Below are 27,000 nucleotides of genomic sequence, written 5' to 3'. Positions count from 1 at the left end.
CCCCGTTATGCATTATGCACAGTTCAGCAATTGGCAAATGTTCACTCCCACATTGTAGTATATAGGCCAATAGTGGAGTGCTCATTCATACATTTTTTTGGAGTTACTATGTAGTGCTGCCAGAAAGCACAGGCTATAGACATAAGCATCACTTGAGACACCCAGCAGAAACCTTCCCCAGGGGGTTTAAAAAGCCCTACATCTGTTGGGGCCAGTCAATGAGACAACGTCAATCCCGGCCAGGTGTGCTCCATTAACAATACATAGTTGAGGAGTAAAGATAGCATTTGTCATCAAGAACCTTCTGTAAATATCATAGGATAGAACAAATGATGAGATTTCAGATGAAATATCCGTGATCATGACAATGGCTGTAAGGGGTAAAACAAGGCCTTACTTCTCGTCCGTGTGAGAGTGCATCTTCTTCAGCTTCTGCATGATGCTGCTGGTCTCGCTGCCGGAGACAGAGAGCGGGGGAGACGGGCTGCGGGGGTCCCTGCACGCCAGCATCAAGCTGGGGGAGGCTGCCTCGGACACCGGGGTCTCGGACATGGGGGTCTCCTGGGGGGGGATCGGAAGGCGCGGTCAGACGCAGACGCAGCAGGTTTGGAAATGTGCTTCTACATCCTTCGTTCGCGCTTATTGTGTGTTGTACGTCCTGGCACTTACAAATAGTACTTAACATTGTGCACGGGAAATGGATTAACCTAACGTTAGTTTGTGCTCGGCACTTTGTTCTATGAACTTCCTTACTGTACCGACAGCAGTATATTGTTTCTCCTTCTTCTGATAAATGTACTTAATGCGAGACGCTTTGGTTAAAAGCATCTGCTAAACGCCCTAAATGCAAATGTAGACAACTTGTCTAAAAGCCCTTTGAATAAGCACTGTGTCTGATACGGTCTGTGGGCCTGGGCCTTAACGTCGGTAGCGAGACGGCGGTGCTACTGACCGGGGGCGCGTCGCCTCCGGCAGACTTGAGGCGCTCCTTGAGCCTCAGGGTGTTGCTCCTCATCCTCTCGATCTCCTCCTGCTGCTTCAGCAGCAGCAGCCTCTCCTTCCTCGCCACCTTGTTGGCTTCCTGGAGACGCTTGATCTCCGCCTACACAGACACAGACACACACAAACACACACACACACCCAGACACACAACCAGACAGACACACACAGTGAGGGGGGTATCAATGGGCCTTCCTGGACTAGTCACCATCGACTACTGTGTGTATGGTCTGATTGATGTGTGAATATTGATTGACCTGTTGCTTTAATATGCATTCATTTAATTGTTGTTTGAAGGGTACCTCTGTGTACACTTTGGCTGTATTTATAACGCTAGGAAATATAATCCTTAGTTATTCCCTAAAACACGAACAGCTTCATGACCATGCTTCTTATACACCATGATCACAAAATCGTTCAACAATATCAAATTCACACTATGAGGTTCTCCAAACCATCCGTCCTGTAGCGTCACCTCCACTAAGCTTCCAGATGTCTGAATCTCAGCTGTAAGACTCCCTGCCTGTGACCTTCCCCTCCCACCCTCACCCCTGCACTAGCTACCTGCTCCTGCTGTAGCTTCATCAGCAGGCCCCTCTGCTTCTTCCGGAGGGGGGGCATCTTGTCGTCCTCCCCCTTGTCCCTCAGCCTCCTCTTCTGGTGCTCCAGCCAGGCCATCTCCGTCTTGGTCTTCTCCTTGAGGGCCTTCTGCCGCAGGTGCAGCAGGGAGCCCTGGTGCTGCAGCCTCACCTCCTCGTCCACCATGTACTGGCGCACCATGTCCATGGTGAACTGGGTGAAGCTGTCCTGGCCGCTGGCGAAGGTCTGGCTCCCATCCTGAGGAACAGGCGGGGGGGGACGGTTCAGTTATGTTCAGGGACACTCATGTCAGTCAGAAGTAAAATGTGGGATGACTGAAAAGGACGAGGAATGTGATAAGCACGAAGAACAAGTGTAAAGAGCAAAGAAGGAACGATATACGGAGTAAGAAGTTGGGCAGAGTATGCATCATCGATTGCTGAGGGGAAGAACACGTGTCTGGCAGCAAACAACGTAGTCACTCGCGAATGGGCCATTTTCCTCAGTCCAGCCCTGCCATTGGCAAACAAGTGACTCAGCCGGAAAATCAACAAAGCGCACGGCTCGCAGGCTTTGACACGCTTCCCTCACCTTAGAGCGGTTCAGGGGCATAGAGGCCAAGCTCCTGTCGTGGGAGGCCGGCTCCTCCTCGGATTCCTCATGCGGACGGGACTTCTTATCCAGGGTGACGCGCCGGTGCGCCTCCGACGGCAGCAGAGAGCGAAACGAGCGCTCCTCGATCTCGTCCTCCGTCATGGACTCGTCAAACTTCAGAGAGTAGTCGGTCGCCACTGACGTACTGTCTGCTAGAGGGAGGGACATGAAACGACCTCAGTGTGCCTTCAGGACAAGGTTGATTCACTGGGTGGGTACCCCGACTGAAGCTGAATTTATCCTTTACTTCAGGAAGGGCTGTAATCCAATCAAGAAATTAGATACGTTAATTATGATCTATCACGCAAGCATTTTAAAGTGTGCTATAAACAACATATCAATGCCTGACTTTGTTGCATTGCATAAAATGAACGGCATGGGTTCTGAACGTTGGTAAACATATAAACAATTTCCATGTGTTCATTTGGGTTAATAGCAGGCCAATTGACCTGACATGAGGGTGCCCCATGTGTAAGTGACTTGTTTGGTATCCTAACGCACGTATGGTAAGAGGGGAGTCATTTACTTTCCCTCTGCAGCCACAGTTGGAGGCTTCTGTTTATATTTTACAGTGGACTTCTTGAATTCACACCCTCTCACTTTCTTTGCACAGAAACATGAAGAGAACCAGCAGTGCGGAACGTAAAGCGATCTGCTGATGCTAATTCTACATCCGGTAACTCCCTGGCCGAGTGGATTGGCGGACGTTGATCGTTTCCTTCCGACACACAACCCCGTTGGTACCTTTCTCGTTGAGCACAGAGTGGATGCTCTCGCTGACGAGGGAGTCGTCCGCGGCCGTGGCAGCCTCCTCCTCTACGGAGCTGTTCCCCGTCGCCTCCTTCCCCCTCCTGGCCGGCTCACGGCCCTCCTCCGCGGGCTCCTCCTTCCTGCCGTCCATCCTCCGCCAGTCCCGCTGCGCCGAGGAGTCGTGGGATCGGTCCAGGTAGCTGCTGCTGTCTCCGCCACTGAAGGAAGAGGAGGAAGAGGAGGAAGAAACGGAACGAAGAGTCAACAGATGGTGTAACCACGACGCACGGAAACCCTTCTCGACGCGGGGTATCTGAAAGTGTACCGAGAAGAGATTCAGGAACAGGAACTATTCACTACGGTTTATGTTCTCGGTTGAAACACAGATTCTTGGGCAATATTTCACTGACTTGTTTGATTTTTCACTGAGGAGAAAAAAAAAGAGCAACCTATTAAAGCGCCCCGCTTTTATTTTTTTTATGAGGCTCATACCTGATCTCGGGTCGCCTGTAGGGCAGGGAGTCAGACTGACTGAGGCTATCCAGGGAAGAGAGGGGCTCCCCAGGCATGGGTCTGCTGCAGGACCCCTCACTCCTGGAACTGAAGGAGGGCACAAAGAGAATAACGACCTGGTTAATATTTTGTAATGCATTTGTTATCCATCTTAGGATCTACTAAACTGCATCAATGATTAAAGACCATGATACTTTCTCCCCACAGTCATGTTCCGGTCTGTATATAATTGTAGTCTTTCATCCTAACCGAAAGCAACTCTCATCTGGATAAAAAGTAAAGTGTATGCGCTGCATATCTAATTCGAGGGCCTAGCAAGTCGTGATCTGCAGAGCATACAAAAAAAAAAGTTTGTGCCTCACCTGTCTGATTCAGTTCGTGCTTGAGGCGACTTCTTGTGTGAGCTTCTGTGTTGGTCCAACGCAGTCCGGCTCTGGCTCTCGGCAGCGCCGGTCAAGTCCCCCGGGACCATCTGGGACCGGGTCAGCTCCGCCATCTGACACACAACACAAGGTCAGAAGTCAGCTCGTCGCCTTGGAATGAGAGGACGTTCACCTGCGGGCACGTTGTAGAGGCTGACCTCTTTGATGTGACGGGCCGCGTCGGCCGTGTAGCGCGCCGCCTCCGCCTGCTGGCTCATCATCTTGGCGGACGCTTCCTGGAGGCCTCCCAGGGTCAGCTGCTGGTTCACCGCCATGCTCTCCTGCAGCTCTGCGTGGGCCTGGAAGGGCACGCACACATCGATCACGCCAGGCACACAGTAGATGAGGGTGACGGGTGTGTGTCTGTGTATCTGTGTCTGTGTCTGTGTGTGTGTGTGTGTGTCAAGTACCCTGGCAGCTCTTTGCCGGCTCTCCTCCATGTGCAGCTGTGTCTCCAGCGCTTCTCTCTCGGCCTTGATCTTCAACTCGTACAGCTCGCGCTCATGCCGCTGCTGCTGCGCCTGCAGGGTCAAAAGGGTCAAAGGTGAGGTTGACATGTGCACCGCACTTGAATGCCGTTAGAACGTATTCCATTTAGTTACAAAAGGCCACCATGTTTTCCACTGCTGACGACTTGACTGATATTAACATAATTGAGCATTGCATATTCCATCGTTAACCAATTATCCTTAAATATCTAGTGACGATCCACCCCCCCCCCCCCCCCAATTGCCCCTGGATGGACTCTCCCGTCACCTTCAGTATCTGGGCCAGAGACACGCTCTCCTGCTGCGCCATGGACACCCCCCTCAGCCTCTCCACGTCGCCCAGCTGTCGCACAGACTCCTCGATGGACTCCAGGTAGCTCAGCTCCGTGGTCATGCGCTGCCTCAGCACACCGGGGGCGTACTGCCGCTCGCCTAGGGGGGGGGGGAGAGAGCGGGTTAAGGGAGGTAAAGGGGTGATGCGGTATCAAGGGTTGGGACGGTCGCAGTTGCAGTGGAAGAGGGGGTGAAAGGTGGTTGACCGTACCTGTGGTCTCCTCTCTGCCACCGAGCGATGGCAAACGGCCATCATTGTGTGCGTGTGGTGGACTCCTGGTTGGTGGGGAGGCTGCGGCACCCTGGGCCACGACGCCTGCTCCCCCAGAGGAGCCGCTCCTGGGGGAGACCCCTGGAGACGCTCTGTCTGGAGGGGACCCCGGGCCAGCGGGAGTGCCCGGGAGAGAGGCCAGGCCAGGGCTGCCAGCGGGCGTCTTATCACCGTCCTGCCCCAAACTATAACCCGGGACGGAAAACAGAAGGATGCAGAGAAGGGTTGGTGTGCGGTTCATGGCAGCCGATTGTGATGGTGAGGCAGTACCTCCATAGTGAAGCACAATTCACACACAGGTTGCTTTGTAAAAAAAAAGAAAAAAAAGAAAGAGCAAGATAGTGGAATTTAAATATGTAAATAAAGCACTTGTGCTTCAAGTATCTTTGTGGCAAACTGTACAGGCAGCAGGCCCAAGGTGCTGTGGCGTCTACGTGAAACGGTGGAGCAGGTTGGCTTAACAATGAAGAAAAAGGGGGCCTTGTCTCGGTGAAGCCTGCTGCCGAGTGCCGCGGTGTAACCTGAGTCACAGGGACCCTGTATCAAAAGCCATATTGTGCTGCTGCTCAGCGCAGCCCCGGGGCCGAGGCCCACGCCTCCAAAGGAATCAGGGCATCGAGTAAATCCCCTGCCTGGGACCAACGGGACAAACAATGGCACCCCTTTCCTTCACGGCCCTGTCCCAGACTGGGAAAGAGCATAATGGCCTCAGTGTCAACTGACACAGTGACAAACAAATAAACAAACCAGATGGACGGCAACGGTGCCCAAGGAGCAGAAAAACACCAGGAAACAATGACGACGTTGGCGATCCATGTGCTGACTCCTCGCGAATGATATTCCCTAATTATAACGGTCACTTTTCACAGTGAGACGCCACACAAGCACAACAACATTCCGGTTTGACCTCCCGTTGGTCGTGAAGGGTCGGGCTATGACTTCAAAAGCTCAAAAGGGCTCGTTGCACTCGGAGGGGAAAGACGGAGGAGCTTCGAGGTATGGCAGGAATCTACCACCTGGGTTTCAGGACCATGCCGCGGAAGGGCTTAAATGTCACGACTGGGCGGGTTGTGGGGGCAGGGGGGGGAGATAGAGAGAGGGAGGGAGGGAAACAACAACAAGCTCTCTTTCCCCTCTCTTCTCCTATGGCCCCATGCCCAGGTTGCGGCAGGGCGGCCTGCCCCTGACCAGCCGTCTCGCAGGGCCCCGGCGAACAAAAGAGCCCTGTGTTCGGCCCTCCGATGGAAGGGGGGGAGCCTCCTCCGGCCTGCACGCGGCCGCCCAAGCCCCCCACCGCCCCCCCAGCACAGCGGCTGGCCACAACGCTGCTGTATGGTCTGGCAGCCTCCGGCAGGGAGCACCGCACCCCCCCCCCTAAATAGTTAGCACTTGGCGCTGAGATAAATTACCCGAGGCGTAATTAAATGGCTGACAGCAGGGGGTGCGGGGGTCACAGAGTGGTACTAGTGTAGCACCCTGCTCTGCTGCTGAACAGTCAAGAGAGAACTCACGTTATGCGTTGCTGCGCATACAGGCGTGGATTTGCATTTCCATTTTCTCTTGGCGTACCAAAGGGAAAGGAACACCTGGGGCAGACGTGTGGACGTCCCGAGTCCGTTAAGATACTACTGATAACACAGAGTAGCCCTCGAGGTGGAAACAGATTCAGGACGGAAAGCAGCTGTATTTACTCCTATGCCTCATAAGCATATTCTGTGTACCACTTTCCCCACTTGAACAATCCCTCTGAGGACACAAAAGCAAGCGGAAGGTATGATGGGATACAGCAGAGGTGATTGGCGGCTGAGGAAAATCCATACGCATCGGATATCTCCATTAACCTCCTCAGACCGCCACAACTCCATAGACTCCACAGAGCGCCCCACAACGAAGGCTTCAGCAAATCTTCCATCAAAGTGACCATAGCAGAGAACATCTGCCTGGAACCTTGTGTGGTTGACTGCTTACTTACAAAAAAGATCAATAAAGAGGCTGCAGAGTCTGTATTGGGTGTAGCGTACCTTCTGGGAGACGGCTCTGGAGCTCCCCCTAGTGTCCCGTCAGAGTGGTGGCTCCTAGGCTGGCTGTGGGCAGAGCTCCTCTCCGAGCCCCTCTTCCTCGAGTCAGCAGACCGAGTTTCTGAATGCGGGGAGCAGGGGCTCTTCTGCTCGTCCGGCACTGTAGCGTCACTTCGATCCGACGCCGTTCCTGAAAGGAGGGCCGGACAAAAACATTGTATGTTTTTGAAGGAACCACCGAACGGACACAAGAAAGAAATCCTTTCTGAAAAAAACTGTTTGAACTCCCTCTCCATGCATATCTGGTTAGAAAATACAGGATAGAATTACTTTATTTATATCTTCAGTCTTTGTAAAATGAGAGTGCCTGAAAATCTATCTATATGCGTGGTCCATTAAAACCGATCGTTTTGTAAGTGGGTAGGAGGACTCCTCCTGAAAGTGTTGTGCACCCACCTCTCTTTCCTCTGGAGCCCCGGCAGACGGACGAGGAGCCGGAGGACAGATGGGGGGACTGCAGGGACGAGTGGGGACGGGTGAGGAGAGCTGAAGTCCCCGTTCCTCTTGTCGTACGGGGACCTCCTCATCAGCTCCTCAAAGTGACTCTTCACACTGATGGAAAACACGCCGCAGACACAAACAGAACAAAATACGTTTTATGTTAGTGTGGATTCAACACCCAAGGTGTTTCTGGAATGACACATTGATGATTTATCTAAGAAGGAAGCAAGTTATTACTATACTACTTCCTCCCTGTCGATGTCAGGACCCAAGAGTCGCTCACCAGCTACCGCAGGCGACTCAAGACTCACTCGTTCCGAGTTCACCTGGACCCTGCATTGCTTCCTCCCATAGCCCCTTACTGCCCCATCTCCTCCCTTAATCTCCTTAAAACACCCCTCTTATGTACGTATTGTGTGTTGCACGTTCTGCCACTTTCAAATAGTATTTAGCATTGTGTAGCATCTTATCCTAGCTATCTTTGTTGTATACGGGGAATGGGTTTACCGAGCAAATCTAAGTGCTTGGCACTGGTTTCTATGAATATCTTTACTGTACCGACAGAGATATATCGTTTCTCGTTCTTCTGACGAATGTACCTATTGCAAGTCTCTTTGGATAAAAGGGTCTGCTAAATGCCCTTAATGTAAATCACAAATCCATTTACCGTGTGGCACTAGTGCCCCCTAGTGGTTGGTAACGGTCCTCACCTGCTGTGTCCACTGTATCTTCTCTTTGATTGGCCAGTGGCTCCGCTGCTACGAGAGGACACAAAGTCATCCTCGTAGGCCGCTGCATCCCCAGGGCTGACCCCAGACTGGGGCGACCGGACGGAGGGAGAGGTTCTCTCCAGCTCCTCTGGCGCTACGGCACAAACACAATGGGAGGGGGTCAGCCGGTGGGCGGGGAATAATCCAGCAATTCAGTTTTAAAGCACATATGTTCAAAGAGGTACCTTGGGACAAAGCCTAATCTTTACCTGGATAACATCCAACAATAACTTATTGTGCCCAAAAGGTTCCATAAACGCCCAGTGACATTTAGTTTGTTTGCAGTGCAGTGGTATCGTATATCCACTCGGGACTGACCTTTAAGGTGGCTGTGGAGGTTCTTGGTGTAAATGTTGATCACACTGAGAGGACTTCCTTTGCTCAGCTCCTCCCAGGCGGCCCTTGTGCCGTTTCTCTGCGGGGCGGCGGGGCTGATGGCCGAGTACCTCTCCGCGTCCCTCTGGAACTGGGCCAGGGGTCGGTCGTCCTCCCTCTGACGCCCGGCGCAGTAGTCGACGGCCGCCAGGCTGTCCGCCATCCGGGGCACGTGGTTGGTGGCGCGGCGGGGGGGGCTGGGGTCCTCGTCGCTCTGGAGCGGGCCCTCGCTGATGGAGCCGCCGCTCGAGTCTTGGGGCTCCTTCGCGTGGTTCCTCCGTTCCTCCCAGTCCCCGTTGGCTCCGAGGCCCCGCGGCTGACCCAGCTCCCCCAGCCGCTGCACCTTCTCCAGGCCGTTGAGCAGACCCCGCCCTTCCTGGCGGTAGCTGTGGTGTTTGAGGTCCGTCGCGGACGCCGGACTTTTCTTCTTCGGGGACGGCCTTCTGTAGGAATGCAGGTTGCCCACACCGGGCAAGCCGTCCCCGTCGAAGGAGCTCTGGTCGGCGCTGCTCAGAATCTTCTGGATCCTTATGGCGAGGTCTTCCGAGCGCTGGATCCGCTCAACCAGGTTGTCCGAAGGCATCGTGAAGGGCTCCCTGACCGGGGGGCTGGCCGCACTGGCCCACCGTCCGGCGTCCTGGTTCAACGGAGAGCGCTGCGGGGCCAAAACCACGTCCACGTCCATGGAGGTTGGCGTCCCGTAGTTTGTCCCCTCGCCGGCCAGTTTCCGCGCCTCGCTCTCGATGCGGTTGGAGAGGGAGGCGGCGGTGGCCTTGATGGCGTCGATCCGGGCCATCTTGGATCGGGACCCGTTGGAGCCCGGGGACTGGCGGTGCGGACGGTGCGTGTGCCCGGCTGCTGCTGCTGCTGCTACCGCCTCGCTTTCAAGCCTCAATATCTCGGAGAAGAGGTGGTCACCAGGAGGCGCCAGAGCACCGCCGTTTTGGGGAGCTCGGCTTGCCACGCTTGTGCGGTCCGGCTGAAGCCATGAGAGAACACCCATATCTAAATCATTTCTGCAGTAGAAAGAGGAAGGGTGGATAAAGGGAAGAAAGGTGTTTAGTCCTACCGCTTGCAGCAGCGTCCCACTTCGACACCAGTTTGGATTGAACTTTATTGTTGTTTAGGTCAACCACCGGAGACCTGTCAGACTGACGTCTCGTCACAGCTGGGAATGACAACTCTTATTATCCTTGCCCAAGGCTCTATCATCGGTTGAGCAGCTGCTGACTTCAAGCTGCTCCAGAAGCTGGATTGGGCACTTAGCTTGTTTGGGAACTTCAATGGACAGATAGCATGTTTAGTGGTACCGGCTCTGTATCCTTCGCCGCAAGCCACTGAAAGGCAGTAGGCCGCTTTAAATTATCTGGTGTATCCTGCTGTCATGGGTGTTACGGTGCCTATCGCACGCCCAAATGTGTTTGTTTACCCATGCCTCCTGCTGAGTGACCGCCCACGGGCCCTGTGAGGAATTGATAGGAGGCGTCGTCCCTTGTATCTAAATTGGGATCTGGGGCTGTAAACGTTCCCCCGTTACTACTCATCCATTGGTAAAAGCAGGGAGAGGAAGAAGGCAAGGCCCTTGGCACTTGTTGCCCATGGAAACCAACGGTCTGAAAACAAACAGTTGCTCTGCCCGTCAGGTGATGCTCAGGGTTTCCAGGGGATGGAAGGATAAGTACAGGCGAGTTTTTACGTGGGAGTAGTTCTGCCCGGGGATGGGGGTATATGTAAACAGATGAGACGTACAGACTACCAGGAGAAAGTAACTGTAGCCTTGACCGGATGTGCAGACGAGTCGGTCTGCATTTGTCCCCCCTACCCAAAAAATGTATGGTTTCTTGTGAAAGGAACACCAGCGAGTGTGTCCAACCAATGAGAATTCTGCCGAACAAGTGCATATCAAGCGACTAGAACTTGACAGCCCTAGTATTTTATGCATCCCAGAGGGGTAATTAGAGAGCACCACCTCGCAAGGGAGCAGAACAACATTTGGATCCAAATCAAAATCCCCCTCCAAGGAAATCAAAGGCTAATTAATTATACGATCTGAAGAGAAGTGACAGAGTGACGGTGAAATAGTGAAAGATTCCAACATTCCTCATGTCCAAAATGATGAAAGCTACCAAAATAATGACATTTAGATGTTACTACTTGTTACTGCTACTGGAATCTTGGGAACAAGAAATATATTTAACTGACGCATAATATATGATTCCCTTTGCAGTTTCTTCAAATATAACCGCATTAGTCATGTAGTTTTGGAATATGGATGCAATGGAAACTGTCTGCCTGCTTTTGCATTCTAGAAGTTTGTGAATTAATCTGGATAGCCGAGATCATTTAAAGGACAAGAAAGAAAACGGTGTGTGTAGTCTGTGTGCATTTGTGTCTCTCTAACCTGGACAATCGAGGGGGTTGCTCGGACAGAGACATGTCACTGCTGGATGGACTTTGGGGAACCTCCAGCCTCTTGTTCTCCTTGTCCGACTCTCCTGAAGGCTGGTACATGGGTCTCTGCTGCAAAACACACGTATCAGTATTCTCTTCTTATTCTAATGCAGGGAAATGCATAGTATTCACGAGGTACGCTCTTGTTCATTTACCAAGTGATGATTGGTGGGTAGAGCAGCAGGCGGTTCATGTTCGCCTTCTGCTTCCAGCTCTGCCTCCTCTTGCAGCAGTTTAGTAAAGGTCTCCTGTAACCGCCTCTGTACAGTTGCCACAGGGGCCTCAGAGGGAAGGGCCACGGCCTTAGCGACCACTCTCTGCTTCCGGTAGAGCTCCTGCAGTCTCTGGTTCCTCCTCTCCGCCTCCTCCCTCTGTGCCCTGCGCTCCTCCATCTGCCGCCTCCGCCTCCCCTCCTGCTGATGGACGATGTACTGCCGGACCGTGTCGGCGTCGTAGTGCCGCTTCCTGTGCTCCGCGTCCGCGGCGTCCGCGGGCCGCTCCGCGGGGCTGCCGCTGCGGGAGCCCCTCGAGAGGGGGGCCCCTTGAGGGGCCGGGGCCCTGGACGATCGGGACGACGAGCGGCCCCTGCCTCTTGTACCGCTGTGGCCCCGACCGGACCTCTCCCGCGCCCTCTCCTCCTCCTCCTCAGCCTCCCTGCACTCCATCTGGAGGTCGTCCAGGATGCCCTGGATGTCGGCCGACAGCAGCTCTGTGCTTGCGGCCACCAAGGCTTCTTCCCGGGCTGCAGGCTGGGGAGCCAGGGTGGTTGTAGTGTGGGAGCGGGCGCCAGAGCGCCCGCGGCCGCTGCGAGGCCTCTCGGTGCTGTTGGGTCGGGGCCGCCGGGTTGGCTCGGGCCGCGGGTCCGAGCTTGATCGGTGAGCTGGGCCTTGGAGACGTTAAGAGAAGAGCACAGTGTTATGCTGGTTCACTGGTCAGCGCCACGTGTTGGGGAAACTATTGGGTCGCATTTGGGGACAAACAAAGGAAGCAAGCAGAGGAAACACCAACACGACAATGGGGATTATCTTGCTTCCATCATTTTAATGCCAAACATGTGAGGCCAAATGACAAGGCTATGCGGCAAAGAGTCTAAATGGCCCTGGCTCATATCTAGGTCAGGAGGCAGAATTGCAATACATTTCACTCTAATCCAGACCTGGGCGTTTCCACAAACCCCAGACTACATGCCTCCTGCTCTAGAGGGACCAGCATAGCAGATCAGACCATGGTTAATCATGCAGCCAACCAGAAAAAGCCAGTCAATCCCTGTTTTGTCTGGTCAGTGAAGGACTTCATTAGGCGGGGCCCGGCCAGAAAGATCATGCGTAAAAGAGATGGAGAGCTGGAGATGGGGATGTGTGCAAATCTTGTAGACTATAGTTATCCATGCAGCCTTAAAAATTCCCCTTTAAAACTAACTCCTGATCTGCAACACTAATGGAAGAAATCAAAGTTAGAGAAGAGGAAAATTTAGCAGATTTTATGTTTTCTAAATGACATAAGAGTGGAGGCCGATTATCCAAGTAAACAATGTATTGACAGCATGTGGAGCAGGCGTGCCGAGGAATCACTCCGACATCGGGATATGTTAAGCACAAGGGGGTGGCCGTTATGGGGCTGATAGTGGGGGTGTGGTGAATATGGGTCAAAGAGCAGGTTCTCCAGCAGAGGCGCCTGTCTTACCCGGTCTCTCAGATGTCTGTGGTCTGCCCTCTGGGGGCTGCCGCGGTGCCGGACCCAGAACCATCTTCACCAGCTTCTGGCCCTCGCGCCACGACGCCGGCCCGATCACTGCAGGGGTACACACACAGGGTGGGCACAGGGTCAACACAAAAGCTTTCGCCACACGTCAATGTAGAAGGGACACCTGTGAGGTGCTATGTTCTATTCCGACGACCGTGCAGAAGGTACGCAATACTCGTAGGAAAGCGGATACGGTTCATGTTTGCATAGCCATAGCAAATATCTTGCGTCAATTATACCGGTTACACCCAGCTACACAGTCTCAAAAATTGGCTAATGCAAACAAGCAGTGTCACAAAAGCAAATAATTGATACAGTGTTGGTCAGGTTATAAATGGCCCCGTATGCCATTTACGATCAGAGCCGAAATATCCTTTGATTAAACATCTCTTGTGCAGGCATGACCCGTGTAAAATGACTTTGAAAAAAGACGCCACGAAACATCAGCCTCAACAGCTGAAGGAAATAAAACACCCGCGTGGCATGTTGAGGCTTGTACTAATCATCAACTCGTCTTCAAACTTAATTAATCCAAATCGGTTATTCACAAACACTGGTGTGATCCTTGCACATCACCACACAGCGCCAGGACTTGAGGCTGTATAGCCAACAGCCAGGCAGCTGTTTATGCTGTGTGGATAAGCCAACAAGACTCCTCTTGATCACAGACTCCGACTGGCTATTTATAGCGAGGTGGCTGGAGAGAGTGGCGTGAGGACATTTAACACCAAGGAGGAAGACTGCATTCAAACACAAACAGCGCCTTTTCCTTGTGCGCCTTGCACCTTAAGTAACTCACGGGTAGTCGCTTTGAATAAAAGCACCTCTTTAAATGACTAAACAGTGTTGAAAAATAAATGGTAACAGTTTGCACGTTTGACAAGTAAGTAGGTGCCCACATGAAGAGTGTCAAGAGTGTACAAATGGACAGTTTCTTCTGTTGTCAGAGCTGTGCGGTGGCCAGGTTGATTGAGACAGTTTTTGCATTTCTATACTAGGCCGTCTCCATTATCAATGAGGGTCGTTGTCAACATGTCACCACTCGCAGGACATTTGTGCATGGATGTTAAGAGGCTTAGAGGAGGCTGGGCTTGCCAGCGTTGGCTCTTCATTTTCTATCTTGTGTACACACACACACACACACACACACACACACACACACACACACACACACACACACACACACACACACACACACACACACACACACACACACACACACACACACACACACACACACACACAGCGCTTTTCCTTACATTAACATAGGAAAATAATAGTATTATAATTTTGGAGAAAATCCAGACAGTGAACCATCACCATGTCATAATCTGCCACGCCATTAAAAATAAATATCTGGAACTGAAATGGTTGTTAGAACCCGGCTGGTTATTTTTAAGTTTAATCTACTCACTTCATATTTACATAATACTACATACTTATTAAGCTGTGTGTGTGTGTGTGCGTGTGCATGAGACACCTGGTGCTAAGGGATGACTGAAGGGTGTAAATGATGCAACCACCGGTTCAATTCAGCCAGACATTGCACCTGGAACCACGGTTCCTAAATCCCAACCAGAACACATTCATTTTCCAGAGGGGAACCTACCTTGCTTGGGGTGTGGCTCAGAGGACCTGTGGACCTTGCGGACCGGTTTGGGGGGTCTCCTATCTTTGGGGCGCTCCGTTCCCCGCGCCTCACTCTGATGCTGCTGTCTGGAGCTCTCTGCACACAAACCAACACGTGGAGAATTCAGTGGGGGTTGCCCCGCAGAAAGACAAATGACCCATTTCTGCCTGGTATGAACACCGTTCCAGGAGGAAAAGAGCTCCCCGGTGAAGCTCCATTGTGTGCATTGTACCATTACACTAGGCATAATTAAAGATGAAAAACTGGGCCGAGTCCACTACTTCATTCAACCAAAATGCTGCAACATGTAGATTCAGAAATCATTTTTGCGCACAAAAGGCTCATTTCATTTCGAGTAAAGCACTGTTAGCCTATTTTTCTTCACATTCACGGTTGAACCCTGCCAATATGCAGACATGGATTAATGAGCAGTGTGGAAACAAAAAACATACTGGATACTATACAACACAACTAAATTGTGTGCAACATGCACACCCGTGGGAGCTATAGCACATGTTCTTGGAGAGTTTCCAACAAACATGGCTATGGTTACGTTATATATTTAGGTCATGCGTGTCTTTCTGTGATAGGGGGTAACGCAAGATGGAATGAGGGTCTTGTAACCCACATGGAAGCCACGGAACGTACGGGAGCGCATGCACGCTAGCGGAGAGGACATTAATCCTAGGAAGGGAGCGGGTCTCTGGGAGTACACTGGAAAAAAAGGAGTGCTGCTGTGCTGTGGTTGTGGCACCTCGCCTGGAAACTCTGCTGCAGAGAAACCACATGCATCCAGCCAGCCACCCTAGCACACAGGGCAGGTCTTCGACTGAGGAACAACGCGCCATGTCCACAGAGAGGGTCTTTGAGTTAACAGCTGCTTGAATGTTCAAAGCATAACAGCATGTTTTAACAACTTCGACAGAACATCGTTTAGCTGTTTTTAGTGTTCGTCCAAAAACGGTGGCGAGCAAGCAATTCCCGGCCCGTATCGCAAGTGTAGGGCACTTAACCTCCGTCATTAAACCAGTCTTTTAAAAGTACATCTGATGCTGATGGAACAGCAGATTCCACTGCCAAGATTGAATCAGTGGTACCTTAAGGATTTTCAATTATTGACTTATTCTAATTACACTTAAAAAAGGTGAGCAACAAACAAATTGTGTGCGCTTGTACTCGTGTTATTTTTCAGGTCTTACCAGCAAGCTGGCGTGACAAGTCCATGTAGAAGTCTCTACTGAGGTTGTGGAACTCCTCCTCCTTCCACACCTTCCCATCCGCAGTCTTGATCTTTGTCTCGCTGCTGTTGAAACCTTTCAAATGAAAAAAGAAGGAGGGGAGAGAGAAGCATTACCAAAGATAAACTTGTTGGCACAACATTGCGGCACATTGCTTTCGGTCTTTCACCCATAACAACCAGAGGGTACCGCGTGCCGCGGTGGTGTGAATGAGGGGTCGGTGCTGGATGGACATGTCCTCGTACCTCTGTACACGGGCGCAGGGGGGGCGGGCGCCACCTTGCGGACCTTAGCCATGGGCGTTGGGACGGTACCACTGCTGGAGCTTCCCACGGCTCCCCGTATGGGCTGCTCCAGGTAGCCCAGCAGCTTGTCCCGCTCCGCCGCCTCCTCCAGGTGTTCCCTCTGCTTGCGGATGCGCTCCTTCAGCTTCTCCAGCTTCTCGTCGGGCTGCCGCCGCCGCAGGTTCTCCAGCCGCTGCGAGGCCACGGCCGAGGTCAAGCCCGGGCTGGAGGACGCCGAGAGATCCGCTCGGGCCGGAGGGAGGCTCTGCGCGTGGCTGGGGCACGGCGGCGCCCGGGGATGGCAGTCCTCGCCCGCCGCGGCGAGGGCCGCCTGGACGGGCGGGGGCCTCGTGGCGTCCAGGGCGGACCGGTCGTTGAGGTAGCGGACCTCTGTGCTCGCCAGAGCCGAGGAGTGCGTGCTGTCCAGGTCGCCGTCCGTCTGTCTGTCCCTGGTGTCCCTCTGGTAGACCAGCTGACTGAGGGAGGGGTCCGAGGGGGACTGGGTCGGAGGGAGGGGCGGTCCAGACGCTGACTGGGTGCTACAGGCCTCCAGCTGTGAAGGCTGGAGTGTTGGAGGAGTGGCCTCCCTGCAACGGAACCAGATTACGTAGGATCAGGAAGAGGATCAACATTTACTTGTAATTTACCACTTACTGGGAGTGCATTTGGGACTCAATAAGCAGTAGGGGGTGCACTCTGTGATTTTGGTGTGGCCCTTTCTGAAAACAAAAAGTTCTAACTTGTCTCTGTGTGAACACGATTACATTGTTCAGGTAAATACTATAGTCATAGCTACTAGAACAAAACTACTCTGCTGTCGTATGAGCACAGCAGGTCTAAGATCATACAGTATATATCCATGCCAGCTGTGCAGAATCAAACCACTTCAAATTGCGACTTTGGCTCCTTACAATGCGCACCTAACCGTTTCCTATTTTCACTTCTACCAAGTATATATTTCCAGCAATTCGTGGCACAGCAGTTGCGTGATGTAAAACATTGTAATTTACCAGTTCAATGTTAGGGATTAGCTGCAGTACCCAAGCAGAAATGCGGTGCTGATAAGAAGTTGCATCAGCCGTCTATTTTCTCATTTAGTAGAATCAACACGGTGAGAACATGATGAACCCTTTCTATGGATGCTTCATCCACAGTGATAGCTTGCAGCCTGCATTAAGGTCAATGGGACATTGTTGTGATTCATCTGAACTACAAGGATATGGAAAAATTGTATAATCATGAATCAGGCAGAAGGCCTCTCTTTCATCTCCACCACAGAGATAGACAGTGTTAATGTTAGGTAATACAGCCTGAAAGCAAAGCTGGTTGAAGATTAAGCTAATTTTGGGACAAAGGGGGAATAATTTGCAGTACAGCCTTGGAATGTAAAATTCTGTTAAACACACATTGCGAGGAGCAAATTATCACAATGCTTAAATTAAGAATTCAATAAGAAAAAATGTGGGAAGTAAAGCACTAAAGCATAAAGCTCTTGCTACTTGTAAGCTTTTCAAGTGGGGGGATGTCAGAAGCATATGATCTTTGAAAGGAGCCCTTGTGCACTAGAGAACCTCAGGGGTTACTGGTTTAAAACTCCTAACTGACGCAATTGAAGCATCACCACAAATCTAACGGATGAAAAAAACCACTGAGAAACTCAGGCCTAGAGTACTAAAAATGTCTTATCCATTTGCATCCACACACAACAAACCACACCGATAACGTGTTCCGGACTGGCAGACTGATGACTTGAACGTAAGCCAACGCGCCGGTTAAGAGAGAGGTAGAAGAGACCTTAGGCCGGTACCTGAAGGAGGCCAGCGGCTCCCTGAACTCCACGTTATTCTTTCGGACATTACTGTCCAGGGTGGCGTTTCTCAGTGGGCTGCGGGAACTGCTCTTCTCTGGGCTATGATTTCCATGGCCCCTCCGCTTGGACGACCCTCCCGCATCATCTGCCCCCCGGCCAGCTGTCACATCCAGGGTCAAGTAGAGTCATTCCACGGTCATCACAATGGTTAAATGGTCATTCATTCATTTCATAGTGGGAGACAGGGCTAACGTTAACGGTGGTACACAGAGCAAACCCTTTGATTTGGAACTTCTGCTTCTGAAGCTAATTTGTAATAACATTGGAGTTTTTGCACGGTATGACGTCATCATTTCATGTACCCCAGGGAACTAACCTCTGCGGCTGAGCTTCCTTGAGGCGTGTTTCTTAGGGTCCATGACGGACTCCAACAAAACCCCAGTCCCTGGAGCGGCCTCCAGGCGATTCTCTATGTGCCGCAACTATAGAGAAAGACCAGAAACATCAGACTTAGTGGTTGGATGGACTAATGATGTAGAAGACTGAAGGTAATTAGCGGTCGCCTTTGTAGCTTTAAATTTCCAAGGGCACACCCTGATTTCCCAAAACCTTTTTTTTTTTTAAAACCATTATGAAGCCTTCACCAACGTTGAAGCAGTCATTAGGCTGGCAAAGTGTTCCTGACATACTTACAGCAACTTTTGACTGAGCAAGGGCTTCCCATGCAGCGTTGAGATCTACGCGTAAGGGGAAAGACGATTCAGGAAACAGAAGAACTATGCATACCAAAAAGATCAACAGATTCAGTGCTGCCATATAACCCAACCCTTAAGTGCTGTACAGAGTGTGATTTTAGGGAGGATACTCCTTGATACTTTACATCAACACAAAGACTAATCCTAAAGCAAAGAAACCATAAAGTTGTACCTCTGACATCGCCATTCCGATGCCTTGCAGAGCTGTGGAGAGAGACTGCAGTCGTCTTACTGCTACTCATCTCTTTCTACCCTGCAGCCAAAAGGAAAACGGCGAAGGTACTCACAGAATTAGCCTTTTAGTGATTGTGTCAATATTCATATTGTTTGGTGATTGACTGGATAATCCTGTTCACAATCATGCATTAACATTTTCCGCTCCAAATAAATAATCCTGGGGGGAAGAATAACCCCATGCAAATTTGAGATTAAATTTCATTGAGGACCTCGCCGAGACCTCGTCTCAGACTGCAGATGCAACTTGCATTAACTCATATAAAATGCCCAAAGTAAAAAGCTGACGCCAAGACATCCTTCATTCATATGACAGATTGTTGACAGTAGATAGTGCCCTGCCATTTAAAACAGGTTCTACAGCAGAATTTTCCTCAGAGGATGCCACAAGAAGAGCACAGCATGTAAGAAAACATCAGTGTGCCAAGGGCATTATGTGTGCTATGATACCCATCATTTTTTACATAGTTGTTAACAGTCACAGATTCATTCAGAATGCATGTAAGAGATACGATTTCGTCTCCCCTTCACGCACACAAAATGCCTTGTGAAATGGTATACCTTAATCTAATAAGTGAGAAAGATAACATTAAATATCTGTTGCTGATTTTTTGCAGATACAAACGGGTAAGATTGACTGACTTCGTGTCACAACGACCGACAGTTAACTGGCTGTCATCATACTGATTCGGCTTAATTGTGTAACGATGAATCACGCAGGATTCCTATAATAGTGTGACCTAGCAAAATCACTACAACAAAAGAACATGTACATCCAATCTGTTTTAGAGGAAGAACCAGTAACAGTCAGCCATATATCATATTTCACAATCGGAGCGTAGACGCCAGTTTACTCATGATCACATGATACAGCCTGGTTGGAGGGATCGCCTCAGACCTGAAGAAACACAAGGAGAAGCAGTACTACTGCTTCCGGAAAGAATGGGACGCTTGTGTTCAATAAAAGTGCTTACATGTCTAATTAACACGGCTGTCTGGTACAGAAACGTCAGCGGTCTCGTAGATGGCAGCTGCAATCTACTGCACCTGAATCAATATTTAAATCCCTTGAAGAAATGTATTCTCTAAGATTAATAACTACATGACGGTGAAACCAAAGTCTAACCCCGAGTACGTCTTTATTTCCAGTATTGTTGATGTTAGTTTTGAATCAAGTCCCCAAAATAAATCACTAATCAACTTTGTTCAACGTTAGCAGTTGTTGACAGGACTAGGCTAACATCCCGGTGACCACTGATTAGAGGGGCTAATGCCGCACGTAATAATTATCCAATATAGACAACATACTTGGTAAATTATCAACATAATACAGCCAACACTGATAAGGCGGTGGTATCATCTGATGAAAGGCAGATTGCCTTGTGACTTCTGCTACTGAAAGTATTGGTTTCACACTTTAGTCACCGCCGGCCGGTCGCTTAGCTAACTAAGTGTCAACAGAGTCAATCAAACATTAGATTCGGTGGCACACCGCTCACAGTAACAGTCCTACACGTAGTTATACCAATACGTTTTACATTTCATAACACTGAGAGTACATGGACAGTGAATTTGGATACCATTATCCGACTTTTTCGACGGCCGTGGAGTTAAGAATGTAAAGTATTCACGACTTAACTTCTACCGGAACACTACACAGCCCAGGGAATAGCCATAGCCACCAGCAGTACGGTTAGCTCCAACATCTCATAAATATCACCGGCTTCTATTATAAAACATACCTCTGGGACAATTATCCGATCGTCTCAACTGTCCATACTCAAGAGTATTGTTTCATGACGAGGAAATGCCAACTTCTTCAGACTTCTTTGCCCCCGTAGCTAACTTGCTAGCGCAGCTAGCTGTAGCTAGCGGGCTGTTCTAGGGCTAGCAATAGTAACTAATAGCTGATTTAATGGCAGCACGCAGACATTTTGAGGTATCTGCGCGAAGTATCCTGGCAACCAAATGGTCAAACCGAGTTACAAAGTTGTAGGTCAAAAGTTTAGTAACCCGCCGCCAGCGTTGCCTTTTCCCGGGTTACTATGTTGATGTTTCTCGATTTGCCCATCACCGGACTAAAGCGAAAGGAAACGCAGAGGCGGAAGCATCGCGAGAGGTGAACGATCCAGCCCATAAGATCTTCCTTGGTCGATGGTTTCGACCCGAGGTTTCGGTCGTTGTAATCTTGGTTATTGGCCTTTTTTTTTTTGCCGTTTAACCCTGATTCATTTGTCACACGTCTCGAAATAATGACCAAATAACAGACAATAACGCATCCGCATTTATTTGAATACGTTTGTAGTCAGGTATTTGAAAACTAATAAGACCTTGTTGCTATTTTACTACACACATTTATTATAATTAATGTAAAATGTTAACCATTTGTTAGTTGATCTTCCCCCCAACTGTCAATCCAGTCGCAATATTAGAACTATGTTCATGTAGCGCCCCCCAGTGGGTTCAATACATACTACACGATTAAACATAAACCCACGTACACTTACTCACGCATACTGAATCATAGCCAACACAAATTATTTTAAGAAATTGAAATTTATTTTTATCTAAATGTATGTATGACCGTTTGTAAATTGCCTGCATGTAGTGTCGCTGTTCTTTGTCATGGTCGATATATTATTTGCACTGACTGAACACGAACACACATACGAAGAACCCTGAGGACACAGATAAACACACTTTACACGTGAAAGTGTGTGAGGATGACTATATGACTCACTTGTTACACCAGTCAAATAACCTGCAACTTGTCATTCTACATAAAGGTGGTTGGTGCATGGTATATTTTATGGTAAACCACTTGAGTTCTCGGGGACAATTACAAATGATATTGTGACTACGACTCTGCGTTATTACATTCTCTCTCTCTCTCTCTCTCTCTCTCTCTCTCTCCTCTCTCTTCTCTCTCTCTCTCTCTCTCTCTCTCTCTCTCTCTCTCTCTCTCTCTTGCTTTCCCTCTATCTCTTGCTTTCCCTCTCTTTCTCGTTCTCTGCCTCTCCTTCTTCCTCCCTCTGCCCAATGCCATAGCTGTCAGTTGCCCACTGCAAAGATACAACACGAATGTGGTCGTGCCTCCTGCTCAAATTCTGGAAGATAGGTGAAATCATGGATAGGATCTCACTCGTAAGAGAAGGTAAGAGAGCTTTACAAAATATTTTTCATTGAACTCTTTTGATAAAAAACGTAAAATCAAAGCCTACATCTTGACTTAATTTTCTATTGACCATTTGTCTGACAAGGCAACATATGCATACATGTTTGTGGGTTTTTGCTATTTAGAAAATTGTTGACAAGAAGGGTTTGTGGCTATTCCTTGACATCCCAACAGTCTACAGTTATTCAATAAAAAAAAATCATAGGGTGTTTACTCATGGACTTTCAATAAAACAATGTTTTAAACCCTTAGTTATTCAAGGGATTAAGATGGGATTCCCAGTGGTTTGTCTCCATAGGTCTACGTTGTTGACTTGATGTGCAGTGATTGTAGTGGTATATAGTGGTTATTTGTCCTGAAAGATCTCCACACTGTGGACTCGACAGCAAACTATTCAATAACGCACCGTCTTGCATGCTACAAGTAGTGCTGAAATGACAGGTCTCATACCAATGCTTTGGTGTGAAGGCTGGGTGTTTCACTCTCTCTTTGGCTCATATATCGAATAATTGGCATTATTCCATACAGGAATATAAACCGGTAGTGCGTCTCTTAATGAAGTGGGCCAGGGCAGGTATAATTACAAGAACATCCTTCCCAGACATACATTAGTTTCGCTTAATTACCAATTACTTAATTACTCAGACTCTGGCTTTCTTTAATCGTGAGATCTCGCTTGAGGGAAGCGATCTCCCTGGCCCAGTATACTCTGAGGGGTAAGGAATGGATTAAAGAGAACGATAGGAATTCAGGATGGGAAAATGGAGACTACATTATCTGTGGTAGAAAAACGACTTTAAGAAGATCAGTCTGAAAAGTTGTTATTTAAGTTATTAAAATGTGCTGCATTTGATAGACTCTGTAAAGTAGTTTTCCTATTTCACTCTGCATCAAGCTATTTATATAAACTGGGATTTACAACCAGCTAGCCTATAGGCCTTAGAGCTACGGTGAACATGTTTACAATATGCATTTCACTAATATAACCTGTCTTCTTGAATGGATAGTTCTCTAATAATTAAGGCAGTTTGAAATAATCAGTGCAATATTCCCCTGCAAACAAGAACTCATTGGGTTTTGAGTTGATTCATATTTTATGATTACCTGCTGAAGGCGACCTTTATTTGTTGCTGTACATTTAAAGGTGCATTGTTGACAATTTATCGGAATGAACTTGGCAGAAATGGAATATAACATGCATAAGTATGTTCACATTGGTGTATAATCCCATGAAAATAACACTTGTTGTGTTTTCGCTAGATTAGTTTGAGCCCTTTACATCTACGTGGGAGCCTCTTCCCTGGGGGCCGCCATGTTTTTCATTGTTTATAAAGACGTCTTTTTAATTGTAATCATAATTGCTACCTTAATTGTAAGCTATGACCTATGGTTTAACAGACTAAACAACTAAAGACAAATTATGAATCTATCTAAGAACCCATCTCATCCCCAGACAGTTGGCTACTCGATGCTGTCGTAGACAAAGACATCATTTGGGAAGTAACTACTGGCGCCTTACAGTCCACAAAAAGCCATCATCGCTTATCTTACGTTATTGGAAAGAGAGAGCTAAGGGTTGTATCAAATTGTCGTATTTTGTCTATAAGCGAATTATTGATGGTTCCAATCAGTTTACACCCTTCCCAGGTGCCTCGATACCTGTTGTATCGCATTCACACTTGTGATTGATTTGTAAGTGTTTTTTTGATTGTTTAATTCAAAGGCTCGATCGAATAACAATCTTCTCTGTCGGTATGGATCCTAATTAGTTTTGCATGGTCTCTAAATGAGGTCCTTATTCAGAATCTATAAAATAGTCGCAGTCAGTGTATAGTATTGTATTTAGTGTTTCATTTGGGGATGTCAATTGATTATATTATTACATTATTTATATAACAATTAAAATGTTATCAACGTGTACAGGAGCCATGGCAGAAAGAGAGATGCTAGTATACAGGTAGTTCCCCAAAGCCCAGCAGGGTTTATTTCATTTGTTCAGTAATCTTAGAGTAATCCTTAATTTGTTATTTCCCCTTAATATCTGTTGGCTGGCGACTAAAGAAATAGGCTTTAACCTTCGGACACTGGCTATTTCTGTATGCTCATTGAAATTCACTCGTGAGGGTAATTGAAAGTCACAAATGTAAGATGTAACAGTATATATATATTTCCCCCCCTGGAATTGTCCCTGTGCGGCACAATAAAGTATAATACAATGAAAGAACCGTAGCTAGAAACACTGAGGAGAAACAAGCAGGCAGGAAAAATTAATTTGTCAACATACAAAAATATCTAAGCTAAACTTAATATTACAACTGTTTATCCCCTTTATCCTGTCCTGTTTTCAAATTCCTCTCCATAACCATATAGAGAAAAACCAGAACATGATTACAATCGAAGTCATCATCGAAAGGTTCATAATTAGAGGTTGCATGGTTGCACCTGGTGCGTTCAAAATCCTGAGCAGAAAGATTGGTGTTTGATACAAGCTAATGCTGCCTGACATGTGTTTGGCCATGCAGAGGAGCCATCATGACATCAGGGCTGGGAAGAGGAGAAAGGTGGAGAGGGACACGCTGACTAATCCCCATGTCTGCGGAGGGCAGCAGGTGTGGGAGAGGGTTGTGTCGGCTGCCTCTTCCTCTCGCTCGGTCCCCATTACTTACTGCTCAGACACCTGGCATCCGGATATTAGGAGCCGCGAAACCGGTGTTATCCCGTACGATTTCAATTCTCAATTCTATCAGGCTTCACACGCCCTTCACTTGTATAGCAGTCAGTCAGTCAGCAGAGAGAGAGAGAGAGAGAGAGAGAGAGAGAGAGAGAGAGAGAGAGAGAGAGAGAGAGAGAGAGAGAGAGAGAGAGAGAGAGAGAGAGAGAGAGAGAGAGAGAGAGAGAGAGAGAGAGAGGAGAGAGAGAGAGAGAGAGAGAGAGAGAGAGAACCAAGATGTTTACAGCAGCCCTCCACTCAACAGGCCGCCGTTACCACAGTCACCAATGTCCCATTTATCAGGAAGACGTTGTTGGACAGAAGCTCGTATGGCCACTTAGTGATCCACCACGGCATAGCTCCCTGTTTCTAGAAGCGGCAAACAATGTTGTTTTTCATATTGTGTGGATAGTGATGTGTGTGGGGCACGTGTTGTTTTCGGCCGCTGTGATGGTTCTGCCTGTGCAGGTAATGCCAGGGATGGAGAAAGCGCAATAGGCCTGGATTCTAGAAGATGCTAATATATCTGTATTCCTTTTTCTTTCTTCCTATCAGTATTAATCTGGATCCACTGCTAATTGTACATAACAATTGGTTTGAGAAACAAGATCAAATGAATAATTGTCAACGTGATGTAGAACCAAAGTTGTTCCATTTTCATAATGTGTCGCACTCTTAAAAATAAATCCAGACTGACATGAACACATACACACACATTGAATATTATATAGTCTTGATATTGCAAAGCCACATTGAAACAGCCTCATATCCATCTCCTCCCCACCTCGAATAGTTATCCCCTCTCATTTCCCAAAGTATCCCTCCCACTAGTCAATTGTGGTTTTGCTCTGTGGTACATAGACATGCATATCTGAACGTGTGGAACAGTGTGCAGCTTTAGCATCCGTTCAGCGTGGCTTATGCCTCCCTAGGTGCCCAAGCCAACTCTCCATCTGCGTCCATGTTAATGCAGAGGAATATATATATTGTTATTCACACAGACACCTGGTTCTACATTTCATTCAGTGCTCAATGGATCAATGGAGCCATTGTATGCTGAAAGCGGTACGCAGTGTTGTCTCACAGACCGAGAGCCCGTCATACAAGAGACAACGGACGGTTGCCGTTGTTTGAGCACTTGGAGTCAAATCTCATTTTGCTTTTCCGACTGCTAGATTGCAGATTTTGTGAGGCGAGGCTGGGAGTCGTTGAGGGGGGGGGGGGGGGGGGGGGGGGGGGCCCCACCGGGGTAGCATCAGGTGGAGAGCGATTCATTCTCTGTGCGAGGCACGTTCATTACTAAAGCGCTGCGATTAAAGTCCCTGTGCCTGTGTGAGTGTGGCTCAGCGGGGCCCACCACCGCTGACGGTGTCTGCTGTTCCCCCTCCTCAAGGGCCAGAGATGGCTCGTGTCAGAGGTGGCGAGGGGCGGATCAATGGGGGTGATTACGTCTCTGTTGATCAACAGTCAAAAGGCGCGTTTTTTTAATCGTTCATTTTGAAACTAAACATCCTTTTTTGCGAATGAGGGTGCGGTTGGAAGTAACGACAGATGCATTGGTGTCATTTCCAGGATATTACTCGTTATCGATTCCAAGTGCAAATGCAAGAACAGTCTAATGCTTCTATTACCCACTGAGTTAACTTTGATTGTAGTCATAATTTTATTTTAGAAGGCTGTAAGGGTTTTTATTTCATGTTGCCTGTCTTTTTTTATTCTACTGGATCACTGTGTTTGCATGTTTCCCCCGAAGGACATGACGCCGTTGACATGAAACCTCAGCCAGATGTAACAGGCTGTTAGCTTAAATACGGCTACGGATCTCTCTGCATTTGTTGAAACGGTTGGAAAATGTTTTTTGTTTTTTTATGCGAAAATGCTACATATTATACCTTTAAAAGGTGTTGAAGTTGTTAGACATAAAGTTAAAACGAGCTGTATATATGAAAGGCTGCTGACCACAGACAGATCCAACAAAGTTACTTGACATCTTGTTAGCAAGTTCAATTACTTTGGGTAATATAATGACATGGTATTATGGTGACAGAAGAAAGAAGGAGATTTGAAGGGACGAGCTGGGATACATTAGAATAGAAACTGCAGACACAGTTGAAACCTAAAGCTTGACGGTCCAGACAGACCACAGAAACCGATTGTCAATCATCTGTTCTTTTCAACCAAACAGTTTGGTTGACAGTATTGTGTGATCAATCAAAACTTCCGCTGTCATTGACTCATTAGGTTTTTATAAACTCTCTCTCTCTCTCGGTTACTTGATCTGCCTTTTGTGACAACAT

At 48.6% G+C, this 27,000-nt stretch overlaps 1 protein-coding gene across 1 annotated transcript in view; it reads right to left on the bottom strand.

Moving 5' to 3' along the window:
• Positions 1-21,216, bottom strand: part of cep350 (centrosomal protein 350) — a 35,570-nt gene extending 14,354 nt beyond the window's left edge. The window contains 27 exon segments of the mRNA XM_056603357.1: positions 398-561; positions 953-1,102; positions 1,564-1,836; positions 2,170-2,384; positions 2,977-3,200; positions 3,475-3,582; positions 3,858-3,991; positions 4,076-4,216; positions 4,328-4,438; positions 4,674-4,837; positions 4,950-5,194; positions 7,031-7,217; positions 7,484-7,591; positions 7,593-7,639; positions 8,239-8,392; positions 8,617-9,689; positions 11,075-11,193; positions 11,280-12,010; positions 12,808-12,915; positions 14,477-14,593; positions 15,697-15,810; positions 15,981-16,606; positions 17,827-17,989; positions 18,206-18,311; positions 18,523-18,566; positions 18,757-18,837; positions 20,561-21,216. Coding sequence (XP_056459332.1) covers positions 398-561; positions 953-1,102; positions 1,564-1,836; positions 2,170-2,384; positions 2,977-3,200; positions 3,475-3,582; positions 3,858-3,991; positions 4,076-4,216; positions 4,328-4,438; positions 4,674-4,837; positions 4,950-5,194; positions 7,031-7,217; positions 7,484-7,591; positions 7,593-7,639; positions 8,239-8,392; positions 8,617-9,689; positions 11,075-11,193; positions 11,280-12,010; positions 12,808-12,915; positions 14,477-14,593; positions 15,697-15,810; positions 15,981-16,606; positions 17,827-17,989; positions 18,206-18,311; positions 18,523-18,566; positions 18,757-18,826 — 5,696 coding nt within the window. The 5' untranslated portion in view covers positions 18,827-18,837; positions 20,561-21,216.
• Between the last annotated feature and the right edge of the window lie 5,784 nt (positions 21,217-27,000).

Source organism: Gadus chalcogrammus, chromosome 12 (genome assembly GCF_026213295.1).
Source record: "Gadus chalcogrammus isolate NIFS_2021 chromosome 12, NIFS_Gcha_1.0, whole genome shotgun sequence".
NCBI lineage: Eukaryota > Metazoa > Chordata > Actinopteri > Gadiformes > Gadidae > Gadus > Gadus chalcogrammus.
The sequence above is the reverse complement of the archived record's forward strand: the minus strand, read 5'-3'. Positions and strand labels throughout refer to the sequence as shown.